Source organism: Microcaecilia unicolor, chromosome 2 (assembly GCF_901765095.1).
Source record: "Microcaecilia unicolor chromosome 2, aMicUni1.1, whole genome shotgun sequence".
NCBI classification, from domain to species: Eukaryota; Metazoa; Chordata; class Amphibia; order Gymnophiona; family Siphonopidae; genus Microcaecilia; species Microcaecilia unicolor.
The window spans coordinates 460,444,201-460,464,672 of record NC_044032.1 but is presented as its reverse complement, the minus strand read 5'-3'; the positions used below and the strand labels follow the sequence as shown (position 1 = coordinate 460,464,672).

The window sequence follows — 20,472 nt, the reverse complement described above, 5'->3', positions numbered from 1 at the left end:
ATGAACATTTACAATGCTAGAATCTCAAACAGCCCTCTGCTGTTTTCTTTTCTTCCCCCATGCCAAAAGTTGTGATTAAAAAAGGCCATTTTTACAGCCCTGGTGAAAAAGGCCTCAGTGCACAGGAAAGACCCCTGTCGGGGGAATGCTATGGCCACTTTTTACTACAGCTTAGTAAAAGGACCCCATAGAGAAAAAATTCTGCAATGCAAACTTATTTTCATTCTTTCATTTTAGTGAAGAGGCCCCGCTTATTAGTTGAGGTGATGGTTACCCCAGAGGTGGTTATAATATTAATTTAAGGTGTCTATGGCCAAATTTATATTTTTCCCATCTTAATTTTATCTTATAGCATAGAGATTGTAAAGGGTTTCCCTCTAGTGAGCTTATAACATTGTAGCTAGAATATTAATAATAGGCAAAAGAAAATGCTGGAGACTCTAGTTGTCTTAAAAGCAAAAACTCCCATTAGTGGGCACTCCATTAATGAATAGTTATGTACAAAAGGAGAATGATAAAACGTAGAAGCAAATTGTCCCTAAAATCAATTTAAAGTGGTTGGAACAAGTATCATAACACTTCAGTAAAGAAAAGGTTCTAGGTGTCCTTTAGTTTCATGCATTTAAACAGCAGTATTTTCTCCTGTCTACTAAGCCATGCAAGTGGTTGCAGCGCAGCAAATCCGACACAGCCCATTCAAAGTGAATGGGCTGTGTCAGCATTAGAATGGCGTGGAGGGGCATAATCAAAAGGGGCGCCCAAGTTTTCCTGAGGACGTTCTTGCAGGACGTCCCGGCGAAGGGGCGAGGAAACCCGTATTATCGAAACAAGATGGGCGTCCATCTTTCGTTTTGATAATACGGTCGGGGACGCCCAAATCTTGACATTTAGGTCATCCCTACAGATGGTCGTCTTTAGACTTGGTCGTTTCTGATTTTCGGCGATAATGGAAACTAAGGATGCCCATCTCAGAAACGACCAAATGCAAGCCCTTTGGTCATGGGAGGAGCCAGCATTCGTAGTGCACTGGTCCCCCTGACATGCCAGGACACCAACCGGGCACCCTAGGGAGCACTGCAGTGGATTTCAGAAAAAGCTCCCAGGTACATAGCTCCCTTACCTTGTGTGCTGAGCCCCCCAACCCCCCCCCCCAAAAAAAAACCCACTACCCCCAACTGTACACCACTACCATAGCCCTTACGGGTGAAGGGGGGCACCTAGATGTGGGTACAGTGGGTTTCGGGTGGGTTTTGGAAGGCTCACATTTACCACCACAAACGTAACAGGTGGGGGGGGGGGGGGTGGGCCTGGGTCCACCTGCCTGAAGTGCACTGCACCCACTAAAACTGCTCCAGGGACCTACATACTGCTGCGATGGACCTGAGTATGACATTTGAGGCTAGCATAGAGGCTGGCACAAAATTATTTAAAGTTCTTTTTTTGGGGGTGGGAGGGGGTTAGTCACCACTGGGGGAGTAAGGGGAGGTCATCCCCGATTCTCTCCGGTGGTCATCTAGTCAGTTCGGGCACCTTTTTGTGCCTTGGTCGTAAGAAAAACTGGACCAGGTAAAGTCGTCCAAATGCTCGTCAGGGTCACCTTTTTATTTCCATTATGAGTCGAGGATGCCCATGTGTTAGGCACGCCCAAGTCCCGCCTTCGCTACGCCTCTGACATGCCCCCGGGAACTTTGGTCATCCCTGCGACGGAAAGCAGTTGGGGACGCCCAAAATCAAATTTTGATTATGCCGATTTGGGCGACCCTTTGAGAAGGACACCCATATTCCGATTTGTGTCGAAGATGGGCATCCTTCTCTATCGAAAATAAACCTGTTAGTAAACAAAAGGGATTGTGCCTTCCACTCAAAAATATAGAAACAAAGCACTCCTTACTCTTGTGATGGTGAATTTGTTATTATCTCTCACCTTCTGCTACTTTGTAGGCTTGTCCTACTTCTGAACTTGGTGTATATATTGGGGCAAAGATTAAACCCTATAAGTTTTCTTATCTCCTAAAGGGGTGGAAACAGTTTTTGCGCTTTTATGGTGCTGTGGAGGGAGGAGTGGCTGAATGGTTAGTGCAGCAGGCTTTGATTTGGGGTTCGATTCCCAATGGAGCTCCTTGTGAGAGCTTGGGCAAGTCACTTAACCCTCCGTTGCCCCAGGTACAAAAACTTAGATTGTGAGCCCTCTAGGCACAGAGAAAGTACCTGCATATAATGTGTACAGCACTGCGTATGTCTAGTAGTGCTATAGAAATGATTAGTAGTATAATTCTCTTTGGTGTTTTCTCTCTGTTCCCTTAGTGCTGTAAGATGTGACCTTTGTTGGACAGGTTAAGGACAAGCACCTGGCCCCTGCTGCTTGAGATGGTAGGCACTCACTGGCATAAGCAGAAGGAACCAGTCTACTCCCATGGGGAGAGCTACAGAGCAGAAAGGGTGGGAATGACCACAAAACCAACGAACCAGAATGAAGTAACAAAATCTATATTCAAATGGAGAACTCAGAACTTTGATGAACCCTGGACCCAACACAGGCTGTGTTTTGGTGACAGAGCCTTCCTCAGGAGTCCTCAAAAAGAAAACAATACAAACAGATATAAATAACACAATTAAATATACAGTGTTTTCAATAAATGTGACAATAGCAAGATGTGAATAAAAAGGAGTAAAGGAAAAAATGGATAAATCAAATATTGAATCTTCAAGACATACAACTGGAGAGAAGTAAGTTGAGAAAGTGAATAAAAACCACCATACTACAGAAAGAAAATGGTAAAGGATTCTCATGGAGAACAAAAATACCCTATGCACCACAGAAAAACAATGAAGTGGCTATCAAATGTGTCAAAAGGTGTGAATGATTAAGATGTGCCACTGCTCTAAAACAAAGGAAGAGGGACAATTACAATCCTACCTGCTGTAAATGATCCAAAACAAGAAAGGAACTAAAAGGAAAAAAAAACATTAATAAGAATAGTACACAAGTAATGCCGACAAGCACGTCTATAATGGAACGTAGTAAAAGGAACCAGAAAATGTGGAAACTATGCAATCCCAATATATATCGGTAGATCGCTAACAGTAAAGATGGGTTGCATCATATTCAAATAAATACCATGAATTACCACCAAGTGCCTAATGTCCCACACAGAATGAACATCTCCATAATAAGCTGCAAACATATTTGGATGAAACCAGTACATCGCCGCTGGTGGTGGCAAAATGGCATCAGATGTCCTGTTCACAATGGACCTACTGCCCATACATGAACTGAGGGTACAAACTAGTTACAGAAAAAAAAGTCCCACAGCTAGTGCTAAAAAAGTTGTAATGTGGTCAGTACTTCAACCCATGAAATGTACTGACCATGGAGCTCCAAACGATGGAGGCATCTGTGCTGATCAAAAGTGTGTCAACAAATAAAAACAGCTGGCCAATACTGGCTCACTGGCTCCAGTTTGGGACTTTCTGTTGTCAACAGCTTCACTCTGAAGTTCAGGATCCAGTCTCCCCATGACTAGACCTTCTTCCTTAGGGCACATGGTGCTTCAGGGGGGACAGTTGCGAGTCAGGCTGACCTTAACATGGGAACAGTTCTCTTCTTGATGCACCAGGGGTTGCCACTTACTTTCAGATGTTCCTTGTGCTTGGTTCGTCTTCTTCCTTTTCCTACATCCCTAGGGCAGGGAGTTAAAGGTCTGGTGGGCCCCAGAGTGCGGTTTTCCCACCTGCTGCCTCTCTACATGCTCCTTGTGGACACTCCCTGAGAGAGGAAGACCTGACCCCTCCCTTATACTTAGGTTTTATACTTACCTCCAAAAGCTCAAACTCAAATTTTTGGTCCATAGTTTCAGAATAGAACCTTTCTCTGGATCACAGACCCAGAATGTTCGTCCTGAAACTACATACAACAAACTTCATTTTGGAACCCTACTTCTTTAGCGCACAGGGGTGTAGCCAGACCTTGAAGTGGGGGGGGGGGGGAACAGAGCCCAAAGAGAGGAGGCACATCTTGGCTCGCCTCCCCCGCTCCCCCCCAACAACGCCACATACCTTGGATGTCAACCCCCGCCAGCTGAAGCGTTTCTCCAGCGATGCTCTCCTTACAATGTGCATGTTCAATTTTAATGAAATTGGGCATGCACAAAGTGTCGTGCGTACTCAGTTTCACTAAAACCAAACATGCACGCAATGAGAGGGAAGCATAGCAGGCAATGTAAGGAGAGCAGTGCTGAAGAAACGCTTCAGCTGGCTGGGGTTGGGGACCCCTGCCAGCCAAACCATGGGCCCTGGATCCAATTTTTTTTTTGGGGGGGGCAGGACCCCGCAATCTCTCGTAGATACGCCTCTGTTAGTGCATAGCTTTCTAAGGTTCTACCAGTGCAGCAGTACCAGAACATTAGCACTCTACCAGAACAGAAACAGTTCTGACATTTTCCTAACCCTACAGTCCCAGAACAGGGCTCGTTTCTTCCATCCTGACAGAACAAAGCCAGTAAAATACCCAGCCCAGGGAAAGGGTCACTATCTTTAGTGATATGGGACCAGATTTTGACTTACTATCAGGGTAAGAGGGCTAGAATAATTGTTAACCCACTAGCAGCAGTATCATCAGACCCACCAGGGAAAGGGCATTTGACTAACACAGTCACTGACCCTGATGAGCCAGGGCTGGAACCTTCCTCATAGTCTGCACTGCTAACTGCTAGATGGGTCAAGGGAGTATCAGGTACAAGGACCCTAACTCTCCACCACTGCTGGGAGAAGCAGGAAAGGAGCCAAGGAGCAGAGATACTACAAGATACTAAACGAAAGGATGCAGGTGTCATCACTGATAAGTGGTGGATCAGTGTGTAGCGGAGGCTACGAAAACAGGAATTATTAGGAAAGGAATGGAGAACAAAACTGAATATTATAATGCCTTTTTATCGCTCCATGGTGCGACCGTATCTCAAATATTGTGTTCAGTTTTGGTCATTGCATCTCAAAAAAAGATATAGCAAAATTAAAAAAGGTACAGAGAAGGGTGATGGACGACTTCCCTATGAGGAAAGGTTAAAGAGGCTAGAGCTCTTCAGCTTGGAGAAGAGATGGCTAAGGGGAGATATGATAGAGGTATGTAAAATACTGAGTGGAGTGGAAATGGTAGACATGAATTGCTTGTTTACTCTTTCCAAAAATACAAGAACTAGAGGGCATGCGATGAAGCTACTAAGTAGTAAATTTAGATCAAATCAGAGAAAATATTTTTTCATTCAATGTGTAATTAAATTCTGGAATTTGTTGCCAGAGAATGTGGTAAAAGCAGTTAGCTTAGCAGGGTTTAAAAAAGGTTTGTATAATTTCATAAAATAAAAGTCCATAAGCCATTATTAAGATGGACTTTGGAAAATCTACCACTTATTTCTAGGAGAAGCAGCATAAAATGTATTGTACTGTTTTGGGATCATGCCAGGCATTAGCGACCTGGATTGGCCACTGTTGGAAACAAGATATTGGGCTTGATGGACCTTTTGTCTGTCCCAGTATGGCAAGACATATGTTCTTATGTTCTTAAGATCTGTGGAAGTAACTAGGTACACTTTTACTTTAAGGTTTGTAATTACTTGAGGAGAATAAGGGCAAAGACTTTACTGGAATATCAAAGTAATGTACATAGTTAATGGCAACATTACCCCAGGTTTGGCTATCCAAGTTAAAGTAAACTCTCTGCGGTTTTGAGCAAATTAACTGTGTGGACTGAAGGTTACTGAGTGTGTGGATTATGTGCTAGCCAACCTTCTAGCTATGCTAGCTCCCGCTCTGCCTTTAAACAAGTCCAATGTAAATATATTTGTGTAGGCCATTTGATGCTCACACCGAAACCTCGGGTTGCATAGCAGTCATATAGCCAGACCTTCAATTGTGTGCATGTGTGTGTGTGTGTGGGGAGAGGGACAAAAATTTGCTCCACCATCCTGCTCTCCCATTTTGCTTTCTATGCCCCCCCCCCCCCATGACCTCTAAATACCCAAAGTGGCAGGGATTTCCAAGCCCTGCCAATGGGACAGGTCTCCACCAGCAGTCTGGCAGTCAGAGGCATTGCCTATGGGCTGCCACCAAGCTGCCCCCTTCCCTACTTAGGCTCAGTTTTTGTGCATTCATAAAAAAACAAGAATGTGCGGAGAAGGGAGCTGGAATGCCAGCAGCCCATGGAAACAGCCACTGACTGTCAGGCCACCAGTGGATGACCTGTTCTATTAGCAGGGCTTGGAGATCCTTGCCAGAAATAGCAGCAGGTGGTGCCACAATTTGGGGGGGGGGGGGGTCCTGAATCCAGAGGGGGATTATCCTACTGTATTTAGGACCTGACTACGCATTTTCTTCACAGATAAAATGTGGAGAAATCCATTTAATATGTCTATTCCATAATGATGTTCTTCAGATGTTATTAGAGTCAACAGATCCAAAACTTTCTTTACATTTAACACCAGGATTAGTGAAGCACTTTTAAGCAGAAAATGCAGTGTAGAGAAGATTCAATAAATGGACTCATCCACCAGAAAGGGGTTAAAGAGCTAACTGATGAGAGACTTAGCACTGACCTCCTCTCTTCTTGAGAATCAAAGCCAATGTATCGCTATCAGCATATGAACCTTAAATTTGCAAATGATCAATTATGTTAATGAAGAATTACCTCATCATGTGAATCGCCTCCGGGTCCTTGCAGAAGCTGAAGGCATAGCCACTCGAGGTGGTACCAAAATCAATGGCTACCACCACAATGAAAGGAGGAGATTTCTGCGTTCTTGGCTGACTTCTCTGAAAATATAGCAACAAAAGAAACATTAGGAACACAAAGCTTCACCCCAAGACTGACTGGGAACAAGAATTCATTGGGGGCTTGTACCTGCTTCCTTTACCTCCCACCACAACTCTGCATTTGCAAATATTATAAAGAGACAAAAGATCGTGCTTTTACAACAACTTTTTTTGCCCCAGTATACTTTGGACTCTGCAATATCAGAATGTGATTCAAAGTCTTCCGTAATGTATGTACATGAAATTGGACAATTTCAAACTAGGGACAGATATTACTGGCATTTGCAGCTAGGTCATTGCTTCCCAATCTTTTTATGGCTGTGACCCCCACGATTGTGGCTAAAGAAAAATGTGTGACCCCCGCCCCCTGTAGAATAATGATGCATCTATAGAGAGCCCATCTATGTTATGATCCCAAAAGCAGGTTTGGTGACCCTATTTTGGGTCCCAACCCACGCTTTAGGAAGCTGTGAGCTAGATCTTCTACTTACACAAATGTGCTAGCCAGTGGTGTAGCTACATGGGCCCCCGTAGATTTGGCCCTGGACCCCCCTGCTGACAACCCTCTCGACCCCCCTCCTGCCGCCAAGCCGCCGTCGCCTACCTTTGCTGGCGGGGGACCCCCAACCCCCGCTAGCTGAGGTCCTCTTGTTCCGGTGCAGGGCTTCGTTCTGTTTTTGAGTCTGACGTCCTGTAGGTACGTGCAGGATGTCAGACTCAGAAACAGAATGAAGCCTTGCGCCGGAAGAAGAGGACCTCGACTGGTGGGGGTTGGGGTCCCCACCAGCAAAGGTAGACAACGGCGACGGCGGGTTGGCGGCGGGAAGGGGGGTCGAGAGGGTCGTCGGCAGGGGGGGGGGTCAAAGTTGTTGGTGACGTCAGTGTCGGGGGGGGGGTCGGCAATGGTGGGGGGGGGGGCTAAAATGTGCCCCCTCACCTCGGGCTCTGGACACCCTCCCACCGAAGTCTGGCTACGCCCCTGGTGCTAGCATGGTGCTGCACAGTTAGCTGCTGGATGAGTCAAGGGAGTGTCAGGTATGAGGACCCTGACTTTCCACTGCTGGGAGAAGCAGGAAAGGAGCCAAGGAGCAGAAATACTACAAGATACTACAGGAAAAGGATGTAGGTGTCATCGTTGATGATACATCGAAACCCTCTGTTCAGTGTACAGAAGCGGCTAAGAAAGCAAATAGAATGCTAGGAATTATTAGGAAAGGAATGGAGAGCAAAACTAAGAATATTATAATGCCTTTTTATCACTCAATGGTGCATTAAGTCTCTTTACTGTACCACAGGTCCCATTTTATTCAATAAGACCTAGTTACTGATAATGTGTGTTAATGACATTAATGCATGCTAACTTAATAACATTAGTAGCTCTAGTTGTTGGTTATATTGTATAAGAAGCCTATTAACTAAAAAGTATTAATGTGTTAATACAAATTAAGGATTCCTTTTACCAAGGTGCGCTAATGGATTTACCCCTGGATTATATATAGTGTGCCTAGAAATCTGTGCCGAAATTGACACGGATTCTATAACAACACACTTAACATAATTATCTTAACAAGTAACCAGTGCTAAGAGCTCTTAACAAGCAATAATAAGCACTAATTGGCACTGATTAGAATTTAAGTGCAGAACTCGCTAAGCGTATTCTGTAACACTTACCATGGGATGCACTATCCTGCGGTAAGTTCTAAATTGGCACACACTACCTGCATGCCAAAAAATGTTTTGGATTTTTCTGCAGAAGGGGCATGTCTGGGGGGGGGGGGGCGGAGAATGGGTGTTCCAGCACTAATCAGTTAGCTCATCCACATTGTCGCCTGCTAACTGATTAGCACAGGATTATCACGTGAGCCCTTACTGCCTACAAAATAGGTGTTGGTCAGGGCTCATGCACTAATTTTTGTTAATTTTTGTTAACGGCTGTGTGTTAAAGGCAGCATTAGTGCATGGCCATTAATCCAAAAAATGGAAAATTGGCCATTTTACTGCTGCAGTAAAAATGGCCTTAGTACATGGGAAAAACTCGAGTAAGGGTGTATGCTAAGACCACTTTCTATCACACTTTAGTAAAAGCTTTCCTTTCACAGACCTTTCTTCTCAAATCTTCTTGATAAAGGTAAACATATATTGTGTGTGCAGGACCGCTCCTGCTGTTAAGTGATTTTTTTCCATGCACGAACAATATATGCTTATCTTTGTCAAGAAGATTTGAGAAGAATTCATGCTGTTTACATTTTGAATTAAATATCATGGAGGTTTTTTTTAAAGACCAATGATAGAGAACTGTGAGCTGTGTGTAAATCACAAATGTCTACCTCATTGCAGGTTTGTCTGCTTTTTAGTGAGGTGAGATAGTCACAGCTAACTGAAATCGTTTTCCTCTTTCTTTTAGAAAAAAAAGAAAAAAAAAGTAAAAACATATTGTAAAAAGATATCTGAAATGTAATGTGTATGGATTCACCACTTTATTTCCTGTTTTCTGGAGTCTGTTCGAAGTATTATTGATCCACTATTTGAATTTTTGGTTTGCTCACTTTTTTAGTGGTCCGCCTTCCTTTGTATTTTTACTATGGTGTATTTTCCTTGGAGTTACAAAGCTGGACCATTTTGGGGCGTATACCTGTGGCAGAATAACTGAATCCCAGAAAAGGAGGTAAAAAGAATTGTCTGTGAGTTGGGTTTGAATTGTCATGATGAATGATTATAATCTGCTAAGGTTTGCTCAGGTGCAAGAACATGGTTTGGAATCGTGAATGCAGACTGCCCTGTCATTATTTGAAAAACATAACCATCAACATTGAAAAACAAAGTATATTCACTTTTTGATCAGCCACAGTGCAGAATAAAGGATTTTATGAATTTCTTACTAAGTATGATTTAAGAGGCTGTAAAGGTCATTCCCGAATTTTCTATTCTATATTGCAATCGATCTGTTTTAACCAACTCACTCTTTGTAAGGGGAGCTGGTCACTGTCAGGCACCTCTTCTGCAAATGGCGTACTGTGCTTATTTCAGCTTCCTTAATTACATCAGTATGAGTTCTCCTTTTTAGTCTTTTCTATATACAGTCAAAGCTTGGAACCAAGGAAATTAACCCAGTGCTCTTCCTCCATCGATCTTATCCATTGACATCACCTTTCACCCAGATTATAAATTCATGCAGGATTAAATCTCCAAATTCATCAGTACCTAATCCTTAGAAACCATCTATGGCTAGCCTTTCACTTTGAACACATTGTGGGGTGAATTCTATATATGGTACTGAAAAAATTGGAGCAGGTGAAAGTGTTATTCTGTAAGCCATGCTTAAAGCTAAGCACAGTTTATAGAATAGAGCTCACACCCAGGAATCATGCCTAACTTTAGGTTTAGTCATTTGCAGCAACTGACACATGGTGCAAATGTACATGCCTAAGTTGGGTGCATATCCCCCCCCCCCCTTATTCTATAACAACACACATAAATATTAGGAACACCGCTGTTCTACCCATGACCCTCCCATTTCAGCACCCCCTTTTTTTACTCATGTATAAAATTTAGGCACAGATCCTACATCTAAATTTACGTGCATTAATGCCAATTACATTTATTTATTTATTTATTGTATTTGTATCCCACATTTTCCCACCTCTTTGCAGGCTCAATGTGGCTTACAATATATCATGAATAGTGGAAATGAGAAGGGAGTAGACACTTGGTGTTACAGAAGGATTTTGGGTTGCATGGTAGTGGAATACATGATAGTAAAAAAACAGAAGGCATTAATTTACATTCAGGGTATATGTGGGAGTTTCACATGACTTGGTCTTTGTGATAAATCTTGTCGAAGAGATGGGTCTTTAGTAGTTTCCAGAAGTTGGTCAATTCATAGACCGCTTTCAGGTTAAGTGGCAGTGCATTCCAGAACTGTGCGCTCATATAGGAAAAGGTTGATGCATGCATTCATTTGTACTTTAGACCTTTACAGTTGGGGAAATGAAGATTAAGGAATGTGCGAGAAGATTTTTTGGCATTCCTGGATAGTAGGTCTATCAGGTCTGACATATAGGCTGGAGCATCGCCATGGATGATCTTATGTACTAGGGTACATACTTTGAATGTGATACGTTCTTTGAGTGGGAGCCAGTGTAGCTTCTCTCAGAGGGGTTTTGCGCTCTCGTATTTTGATTTTCCAAATATGAGTCTGGCTGTCGTGTTCTGGGCTGTTTGGAGTTTTTTGAGTATTTGCTCTTTGCAGCCAGCGTAGAGTGAGTTGCAGTAATCTAGATGACTGAGTACTAATGACTGTACCATATTACGGAAGACGGTCCTCGGGAAGAATGGTTTTACTCTTTTTAATTTCTACATTGATTGGAACATCTTTTGGGTTGTGTTTTTTGTGTTCTTAAAAAGCCTAGAAGCGGCCTGATGGTTAGTGCAGCAGATTGTGGACCTGGGGGACTGGGTTTGATTCCTGCTACAGCTCTGTATGACTCTGGACAAGTGACTTAGCCCTCCATTGCCCCAGGTACAATATATAACTCAGATTGTAAGTCAATTAGGAACAGGGCAAAGTACCTGTAATAGAAATTGTAAACCACAGAATCACTTCAGGGATCACTTGTGGTATATCAAGTGCTGAAAATAAATTAATAAATTATTGTCACTAATTAGCTCATTATTCAGTCAAACTGCATGTGCAAATTAGATGCACGCCCAAATTTGTGCATGCAATTTTTGGCAACTTTTATAGAATTAGGCGGAGTATGTCTTTATTTTGTGCAATATTTCTCTTTGGGGACCTCCATTTAGGTGACCCAATGCTCTATTCCGTAATGGCATCAGGGTGCCCCAATTCCATTACAGAATACTAGCGTTAACCCACATTGGTGCACCTGAATTTTGGCACGACCATTTATACCAGGCCAATGGCAGTCATTAATAGGAGTGTCCTAAGTATGCCATGCAATATGCATAGCTTATAGTATTCTAGAAGCTGGGTGCATAAGTTGGAGTTGCACCCATGTCCCCATGCTCTGCCCATGTGTATGCCCCACCTACAATTGTGATCTAAAGCACTTACAGGTCAATATTCAATGCAATTTAACCAACTGCTAATTTTCGGCGACACTTAACCGGTTTTATTTATTTATTGCATTTGTATCCCACATTTTCCCACCTCTTTGTAGGCTTACAATACATCATGAATAGTGGAAATATATAAGAAAATAGACATTTAGTATTGCAAAAAATCTTGGGTAAACATGATAATGATAAAGCATGATAGTAGTATAACAAGCAAGTATCATACGGCAGTACTGGATTTATGTGTAGGAGTTCATATTTGTTGATCTTTGTGGTATGCCTTGTTAAAGAGATGGGTCTTCAATAGTTTGCAGAAGTTAGTTAGTTCATAGATCATTTTTAAGTTGTGTGGCAGCGCGTTCCAGAATTGTGTGCTCAAGTAGGGAAAGGTTGATGCATGCGTTAGTTTATATTTTAGACCTTTGCAATTGGGGAAGTGAAGATTAAGGAATATGCGGGATGTTTTTTTAGCGTTCCTCGGTGGTAAGTCTATCAGGTCTGACATGTAGGCTGGGGCATCTCCATGAATGATTTTGTGAACTAGAGTACATATTTTGAACGTGAATCGTTCTTTGAGTGGGAGCCAGTGTAGCTTTTCTCGTAGGGGTTTAGCACTTTCATATTTTGTTTTGCCGAATATGAGTATGGCTGCAGTGTTCTGGGCTGTCTGAAGTTTCTTGATTATTTGCTCTTTGCAGCCAGCATAGAGTGCGTTGCAATAGTCTAGATGGCTGAGTACCATTGATTGTACCAGGTTGCAGAAGACGGTCCTTGGGAAGAAAGGTCTTACTCTTTTTAATTTCCACATTGAGTGGAACATCTTCTTGGTTGTGTTTTTCGCGTGATTTTCAAGTGTTAGGTGACGATCAATGGTAACTCCAAGAATTTTTAGGGTGTCCGAAATTGGAAGATTCAGTTTTGGTGTGTTAATGGTGGTGAATTTGTTCATGTTATGTTGAGAGATGAGTATTAGGCATTGGGTTTTTTCTGCATTGAGTTTCAGCTGAAATGCATCTGCCCATGAATGCATGATATGCAGGCTGTGGTTGATATCATTGGAAATTTCCTTTAAATCTTGTTTAAATGGGATGTAGATCGTAACGTCGTCTGTGTATATGTATGGGTTGAGGTTTTGGTTTGATAGTAGTTTGGCCAAGGGTATCATCATTAAGTTGAATAAGGTCGGTGAGAGTGGGGATCCCTGTGGAACTCCACATTCAGGTATCCATGTGGCTGATGTAGTCGAATTAGATGTCACTTGGTATGATCATGTGGTTAGGAACCCTTTGAACCAATCGAGAAAATTGCCTCCAATTCCGAAGTACTCTAGGATATGTAATAGTATTCCGTGATCAACCATGTCGAAGGCGCTGGACATGTCAAATTGTAGGAGTAGTACATTCTTGCCAGTTGCAATCAATTGTTTGAATTTAGTCATGAGAGTAACTAGTACTGTTTCAGTACTGTGGTTAGACCGAAATCCTGACTGGGAGTCGTGTAGTATTGAGAATTTGTTTAAGTAGTTTGTGAGTTGTTCGGTCACCATTCCTTCCGTTAATTTGGTTATTAAGGGAATGGATGTTACTGGCCTGTAGTTGGTTAGTTCACTCGCACTTTTCTTTGCTTCTTTGGGTATGGGGGTGAGTAGAATATTTCTTTTCTCCTTCGGGAAGAGTCCATTTTGTAACATATAGTTCAAATGGTTCGTTAGGTCTGTTATAAATTGTTGAGGGGCAAATGTCATAAGGTTGTTTGGGCATATGTCTAATTTGCAATGAGATTTGGTGAATGTTTTGAGCGTGTGGGAGATGAGATCCTCCGATAGTATCTCGAAGTTGGTCCAGGTTCTGTCTGCTGGGTATGCACCAGGGTCTGGATCTAGACAATCAAGGAGATCGGTGTAATCGCTGACAGGTATTTTAAGTCGCAGTTTTATGATTTTCTCATTGAAGTATTTCACGAGATTGTCTGCACCTGGTGTATCTTTGCTGTTGGTTGTGACTGGTGTAGTATCTAGTAATTGATTCACGAGTTGGAAGAGTTTATGTGTGTCCTTGTAGTTTGGTCCAATTTTAGTTTTGTAGTATAATCTTTTAGTTTGTCTTATAGTATATTTATATTTTCTTTGAAGTTGTTTCCAGGCATTAAGTGTGGGGTCATCTTTCTTTTTATTCCATGCAAGTTACAACCTTCTAACTTGTGTTTTAAGTTTTTTCAGTTCTTTATTGAACCATGGTATTGAGTACTTTCTGTGTGAAGTTCTGGTTTGAATTGGGGCAATATTGTCTAATATGAATCTGCATCTATCGTCCCATTCTAGGAGAAATTGGTTTGTGTCTGCCCTTATTGTCCATCCGTTGTGGTAGATCTGTTGCCAGAATATTACCGGGTCTATTTTTCCTCTCGTGGTGTAGGTTTTTCGTTCTTGTTTGTTAAGTGAGTCTTTCGTTTGCCATTGGAGGGAGACGTGTGCTTTGTAATGGTCTGACCATGGTTAGCACTGGAATGAAAATTGACAATTTTAGGGGTGTTCCTGGGATGGAGTCGACACTTGGCTGGTTAACAGGTCCTTTTACCAAGCTGCGGTAAAAAGAATCCTGCACTGGCAGTGGGCGCTCTTTTTACTGTGCGCTGTGGCACATTTTACTGTAGCGGGTAAAAAGGTCAAAAGATGGCATGGCCATGTGGTAAGATTTCACCTACCGCATGGCCATACCCGGGGGTGGGGGGGGAACACTTAATGCTACTCTTTGAGGTGGCATTAAGGGTTCCCACACTAATCTGGGAGTAACCAGATAGCACCCGGTGCTGCTTGATTACCGCCGGATTAGCATCGTGCTAGAAAATAGCTACCTATTTTCCCTAGCTCGGCAAATGGTACGTGCCTGGGCTGGAACTACTGCCGGTGCCCAAGTTAGGCCGGTGGTAGTTCCAGATTAGTGTGCAGTCAGCCCGCGTTGGGCTTACCACCGGTCTGTAAAAGGGCCCCTAGGTACAATGTCTAACATTTAACTAGCCAGGTTAACCGCATAAGTAGGACCGCATACAAGTCAGTCGCATTTTTATGTGGTGCCCTATAGCAGGTTAAGTGCTGAATTGTGCACTTAACCGGCTATGGCTTAGCCAGCTTCGGAAACCCAGAAATTCAATGCCAATGTAATTAAACTGAAATTTGTTGCCAGAGAATGTAGCTAAAAGCAGTTAGCTTAGCAGGGTTTAAAAAAAAGGCTTGGATAGCTTTCTAAAAGAAAAGTCCATAAGTCATTATTAAAATGGAATTGGGAAAACCCACTGCTTATTTCTTGTACTGTTCTGGGATCTTGCCAGGTACAGTACATGTGACCTGGATTAGCCACTGTTGGAAACAGGATACTGGTCTTGATGGACCTTCGGTCTGTCTCAATATGGCAACACTTATGTACTTATGATGCTGGGCATGGCCCAGCATTGACTTTCTGGGTTTAAAACCAGCAGCAGTCGGCCAAAATGCTTATTGCCGCCAGCTGAATAGCAGGCCCTTATAATACGCTATCACATAAATGCCACTTTTCTGTACACTTACATGCTTGAGGTATGTGTAATTACACACAGCTACACATCCACACATCAATATTACTCTCTGTGATTCTGGCACTTTACAAAGAACGCTAATAGGTGTTCTGTGGACACTTTTTTTCCCCTCCATTTTGAAGCCACTGCCATGGCTGAGTTCTGTTTTATTTATTTAGATTTAGATTTTGCTCACACCTTTTTCAGTTGTACCTCAAGGTGAGTTACATTCAGGTACTCTGGATATTTCTCTGTCCTAGGAGGGCTCACAATCTAAGGTTGTACCTGAGGCAATGGAGGGTTAAGTGACTTGCCCAAGATCACAAGGAGCAGCAGTGGGATTTGAACCAGCCACCTCTGGATTGCAAGACCAGGGCTCTAACCATGATAAAATGAAACACTGTGGTGACTTCTTAACTTACAGGGGACTGGGAAGGCGTGAGAGGCGCGATGTTACAGCTCTCATTGTGCAAGCCTGGGGAGTCTGGTGGAGAGGGTGTATCAGACTGTTCACCATTTGTGCCTGGAAAAGAAAAAAAATGAAGTTACTTCCACTTTTGCTTATACCTCTCCAGAGCATCATAGAAAGTCTGCAGTCTGGAGAGCAAGAGGTGCCATCGCTACTAGAAAGAAATTGAGGCAAACCATCAATTTCAACCCATCCTCCCCCACATGCACACAGTCTACATTATATTAGGGAAAGCAGTAAATCCACCATTGCAAAATGAACTCTTAGAAAACTGTCAGTCCAGGATTCCTTCCATGGACAAGTTGTAATAACAAGACTACAGTTCTCAAAGGGGCCAAAAAGTGTTACTCAAATTACAAAGCAGAACTGACCTTTTTGACCAATATTATATTTTGTGTAATTTCAAACAGCAGGCCTCACCGATCAAAGCTTTTCTCCCATCCTGTAATTATGGGAATAACACTTAATAAATCAGAGTATCACATTACAATTTCCTTGCAATGCTTGTTTTGAGAAGCATGTTATACACATTTTAACCCCTTAAAAGAAGATACAACTTGTGCTTGGTATTCATAGAAAATATGATCATTTTTTAAAAGAAAAATTACTATTGAGATGGCTCACATCAAAGGGGTCAATATTGAGCTGGTGGCGCTCTGTGCTAAACCTGGAAATTCAGTGCTACGTCCAAAATTCAAGTAGGGAATATAACCATGTTCAAAACTGAAAAATGTATTTTTTTCGAAAATGGCTATTTGCTAGATGTTTTTGTGCTCTGTGCATTTATTTTTTTTGGTCCATTTTTGAAAAAAACAAAAGTTCAAGTGAAAAATGCACAAAATCTAGCCATTGGGATGTAGGAGATACCAGCATTCTTAGTAGATTGGCCACACAGTTTTGGAGGGCTCACAGTTTCCACAACAAGTGTAACAGGTAGGGGGAGGTATGGGCCTGGGTCCACCTGTCTGCAGTGCATTGCACCTACCACTAGACTACTCCAGGGACTTGCATGGTGCTCTAATGAACCTGAGTATTACATAGTAACATAGTAACAGTAGATGACGGCAGAAAAAGACCTACACGGTCCATCCAGTCTGCCCAACAAGATAAACTCATATGTGCTACTTTTGTGTATACCCTGCTTTGATTTGTACTTGTCCTCTTCAGGGCACAGACCATATAAGTCTGCCCAGCACTGTCCCCGCCTCCCAACCACCAGTCCCGAGGCGTTCATAGAAGCTGGTAAGTAATGTTTTTAATCACAATTTTTGGGGGTGGGAGGGGGGTCAGTGACAACTGGGGGAGTAAAGGGAAGTCATCCCTGATTCCCTCCAGGTGTCATCTGGTCATTTAGGGCACCTTTTTGTGCCTTATTCGTTATAAAAACAGGTCTAGCTCAAAACGTCTTAGCTTTAGTCCTGGATGGTTTTGTTTTGTTCCATTATGGCTGAAAAATGTCTAAGTGTTAGGAACGCTCAGATCCCACCCTTAACATGCCCCTGACATGCTCCCTTGTGATTTGAACGCATTTCTGACGGACTTCATAGAAAAACGTCTAAACGTTTGTTTCGAAAATACCAATTGGACGTTCAAATGCAGATTTATGCCACTTTTTGGACGTTTTTCTCTTTTGAAAATGAGCTCCATAGCCAGTTAAATGTGATATTAATCACTTAACTGGCTATGGGGCACCACATAAAAATAAGACTGACTTTTATGTGGTCCTCTATCTGGCCGGTTAAGTGCTGAATATTTATTTATTTATTACATTTGTACCCTGCGCTTTCACACACATAGCAGGTTCAATGCAGCTTACATAGTAAATAGAATTACAAAGTCTTGAAGGAGAATATTACAAATTGTAGTAAAATAGTAATAGTGGGGTTTTAAGGATATGTAAATTGAACATGGAGAGGTAAACATAGATAGAATGAGCAAAAGGAAAAGAGATTGGGAGGGGTATGGTGTAGGTAGGAAGGAGAAGAAAAGATTGGGGGAGGAGCATAAGGAGATTGGGAGACAGTATCAGTATTTAACCTGCGAAGTGCCAACTCAGCCTCCCAGAATGCTCCCAAAATAGCCGGTTTTGACTTAAACCAGTTAAGTACCACCAAAAATTAGCGGTTAGCTATGAACAGGCAATTTAACTGGACAGGAGCCATTTCTGCCTGGTTAATTCACTTTGAATATCAACTTGCACATCTTTAGGTAGCAATTCTATAGATTGGTGGCAAGAATTAGGCACCCCAGTGCCGAGCATAAGTTGGCACTGGTGCGACCAAGTGTCCCCTTAAGAGCACGTAACCTCTAGTATACTATATATTATCCCCCAGTTTCTATATATGGCGCCTAAAGTTGTGCGCACAACTTAATTGCTTAACAAGCCAATCAGTGCTGATAATTGGCCACTAACAAGCAATAATCGGCACAAATTGGCACTGATTTATGTGTGTAACTTTCTAAGCGTATTCTGTAAAGTGGTGCATGTAAATTCAAATGTGCAGATCTCAAAAGGGGTGTGGTCATGGGAGGGGCATGGGTGGGTAATGAGTGTACCTAAAAATTATGCACATTGTTAATAAAATATGCCTGATCCTCACCTAATTTAAGCATGGGCACTTACACCCGGTTTTAGTTGGCTTAAATGGTTGTGCCTAAATTTTAGTCACAGGAATGGGCACTGTGAGTATTCTATAAGCCGCACTTAGGTGAGGTTTATAGAATAGCACTAAGAGCATTTTTTTTGGCACTGATTTTTTTTGTGCCATATATAGAATTTACCCCTATGCGTACACCTCAGAGACACACCCATGACCCACCCACTCTCTACCCATGTTGGTCCCCCCTCAAACCAACGCGCTAAGCAATGCCTCACACTTAGGTGTGTAAATTCCAATTTGAGGCACCAATTGTGCATAAATGCTAGTATTCTGTAACTTAGACGCCAGTTTATAGATTTGCTCTTGTAGTGCATGCTTTTAAGAGTTTCTTGATGTGTGTTCCCAGCTGAAGATGTTTTAAAATACAGTTTAGAAAGGTAACTTCCTTTACTTGAAAGGTACCTGCATGCGCATTTTGTCCAAACATGTTGGGTGCAAATTCAGAATTGACTTTTTTTCTTTTTTACATACACCCATTCCTAGAACTCAGGCAATCAGGTTAGCAGTTGAAACTGATGCTTTTCAGTCTAGGAAACATTTCCCTGAGCAGTTTCTTTAACAATACATAGAAGGTAGTTAGGTGATTTTACCTGATTTTAGAAGTAAAAAATCACATGGGGAAGGAGAAACCCTAACCTGAAACAGCAACTGTGTTTCAGCATTCTACAAATGGGAATAGAAAGATTCCCCACCTTCACTTTCTATCTGGGCCAAACTCAGAACTCTGGTGCTAAAGGGAACAGTACCAGCACCATGGAACCAGTGCACAAAAATAACTTCCCAACGCTCAACGTTAACTGCTTGCAAATTATGGGCCCTGTTTACTAAGCTACGCTGTAGGCATGCTAACTTTTTCGCGCCTGCTAAAAATCAGTGCATGCTAATGCTAGAGACACCCATATATTCCTATGGGTGTCTTTAACGTTAACGCATGCTAATTTTTAGCACACACTAAAAAGTTAGCGTGCCTATAGCGTGGCTTAGAAAACAGGGCCAAAACTGCGCTATGCAAGACTTTTGCAGCAGGGGCGTAGTCAGACTTCAGCAGGAGGGGGGCCCACAGCCCAAGGTGAGGGTGCACATTTTAGTCCCCCCAGCACTGCCGACCCCCCCACCATTGCAGACCTCCCTGCCGCCGCCACCACCAACTTTGACCCCCCCCCCCCTCCGCCGACCCTCTTGACCCTCCTCCCGCTGCCAACCCTCCGCTGCCATCGCCTTCCTTTGCTGGCGGGGTACGTGCAGGATGTCAGACTCAGAAACAGAACGAAGAAGAGGACCTTGGCTGGCGGGGGTTGGGGGTCCCCCGCCAGCAAAGGTAGGCGACGGCGGGTTGGCGGTGGGAGGGGGGGTTGAGAGGGTCATCGGCAGGGGGATCCAGTAGCTACACCACTGTTTTGCGGTAAGCAAAGTTCTTGTGCGCATGCCCACTCTCATGAGTGCTGTTCTGCTCCTTAAATAAAAGCTTTTCAAATATTGTTTTTCACCTGAAAAGCTTATATTTAAGCGCAGAAAACAGGCACCAATGTGTACTTCCACTTTTGATTTTGCTTGATCTCCTGCACATTTGTTCCTCACCCCCAGCCAGGGGTGTGCTGGTAAATTTTTAACAACGGGCTCTCTCTCCGGGCATAGTTGGCCCTGAACTTTTTTGGGGGGAGGGGGAATACATGCCTCTCTCTCCCCTCTCTTGTGCGGGCACGCTAGGCATACCTTTGCCGAGCCCCACCAGCCAATAAATGGACTGCCACCATTCTCCGCTGCTTGTTTCTGGCTCTGAGCAGCATGATGGAACCTTATTGCACTTGCATGAAAAGTCCCAGCCAGATGCTCAGAGTCAGAAACAAGGAGCAGGGAGCAGCAGCAGTCTATTTACTTGGCTAGTGGGGCCAGCATCACTGCCAGCAAAGTAAA

At 43.0% G+C, this 20,472-nt stretch overlaps 1 protein-coding gene across 1 annotated transcript in view; it reads right to left on the bottom strand.

Moving 5' to 3' along the window:
* HSPA12B (heat shock protein family A (Hsp70) member 12B) overlaps positions 1-20,472 on the bottom strand; it is a 230,372-nt gene that overhangs the window by 159,537 nt on the left and 50,363 nt on the right. Inside the window, exons 3-4 of the mRNA XM_030190980.1 lie at positions 15,852-15,952; positions 6,680-6,804 (exon numbers count right to left, since the gene is read on the bottom strand). Coding sequence (XP_030046840.1) covers positions 6,680-6,804; positions 15,852-15,952 — 226 coding nt within the window. The remainder of the gene's footprint in view (positions 1-6,679; positions 6,805-15,851; positions 15,953-20,472) is intronic.